The 1,143-nt window shown below is 50.5% G+C and overlaps 1 protein-coding gene across 1 annotated transcript in view; it reads left to right on the top strand.

Annotated features, from left to right (window-relative positions):
- Window positions 1–507: 507 nt before the first annotated feature.
- Window positions 508–1,143, top strand: part of LOC108625465 (cuticle protein 18.7) — a 2,051-nt gene continuing 1,415 nt past the window's right edge. Inside the window, exon 1 of the mRNA XM_018025516.2 lies at window positions 508–1,114. Coding sequence (XP_017881005.1) covers window positions 681–1,114 — 434 coding nt within the window. The 5' untranslated portion in view covers window positions 508–680. The remainder of the gene's footprint in view (window positions 1,115–1,143) is intronic.

Genomic DNA, 1,143 nt, shown 5'->3' with positions numbered 1-1,143 from the left:
AGACTGCAATTTAATAATAAAAAAAAAATTGAATCTGGAGTGAAATCAATTGGTGTAAATCAGTCCTTAACAATCCCGCTGTAATCATCTCTTGAGAAGAAGAAGAAGAAGAAGAAGAAAAAAAAAAGAATTGGAAATCTAACGCTGATCCGAGAGCGCGAAGCTACAAACCGAGAAACGGTTACGCGATCTTCGTCCTTGCCGTCGTGGACGCCCTTGGGTTCCATGGCCAATCCGGTGCTGGAGAAGAAATGAAGTATCACGGGATCAAGTGTCATCCCGCGATACAGGGACCGACGAAAATGGATAGGCGAATTTTTCCCGATTGGACCGCCGCAGATCCACGACTCGTTTTACATTAGTCCTGCTTGCCTTGCCCCGGGGTAACGGAAACGGCGCCGTGCATGCAACGCTAGGTTAGGAAAAATCTGGGAGCCTAACCGGGAGCGGTTACGTGATCCACGGACGATCTATAACGAACGATCTGGCGTATAAAAGCCGATCTAGGGCACAGCCGTCGCATAGTCTCGAGCCGCGTAGTGACGAATTCGCCCCCCGAGCGAGAACCACGGTCGGTCCCGTCCGTCGATTCGTCGGCCGGAAGCTTGCAACTGCGAAGCTCGTTTCTGAAAAAAAAAAAAAAAGGAAAAAAAGAAAAACAGAGAGAGGAAAATAAAAACATGGGTTCGCTGATCACTTTGATACTATTGGGCCTGGTTTCGTCGACTCTGGCCAGACCAGGATTCCTCCATGGACCTCTGATAGCCACTTTGACGTCTGCCGCTGCTGTTGGGCCCGACGGTCGGGTGCTGGACACGCCAGAAGTCGCGGTGGCCAAAGCGGAACACGCGGCTGCTCATTTTAATGAGAGACTGAAACTAGCGGACGAAGCTGCCAGGTCGAACGCTGCTAATTTGCAAGCTATCGTCAACCAGAATTCTATCCTCGTGCCCAGTTTGCAGTTGCTACCTGGCGCACCTATTGGGCCTGATGGGAGAGTTGTAGATACGCAGGAAGTTGCTGTCGCCAAGGCGGCTCATGCTGCTGCGCAGGTCAATGAGAGGATCAATTTGGCTAATGAGGCTGCCAGATCCGTCGCTGCGGACCTCAATGGGTGATTATTTAATTTTTGTTACATACAGC

The sequence above is a fragment of the Ceratina calcarata genome, unplaced genomic scaffold, assembly GCF_001652005.2.
Source record: "Ceratina calcarata isolate Rehan_Ccalc_2016 unplaced genomic scaffold, ASM165200v1 scaffold357.2, whole genome shotgun sequence".
NCBI lineage: Eukaryota > Metazoa > Arthropoda > Insecta > Hymenoptera > Apidae > Ceratina > Ceratina calcarata.
This window is presented reverse-complemented; position numbering and strand designations above follow the sequence as displayed.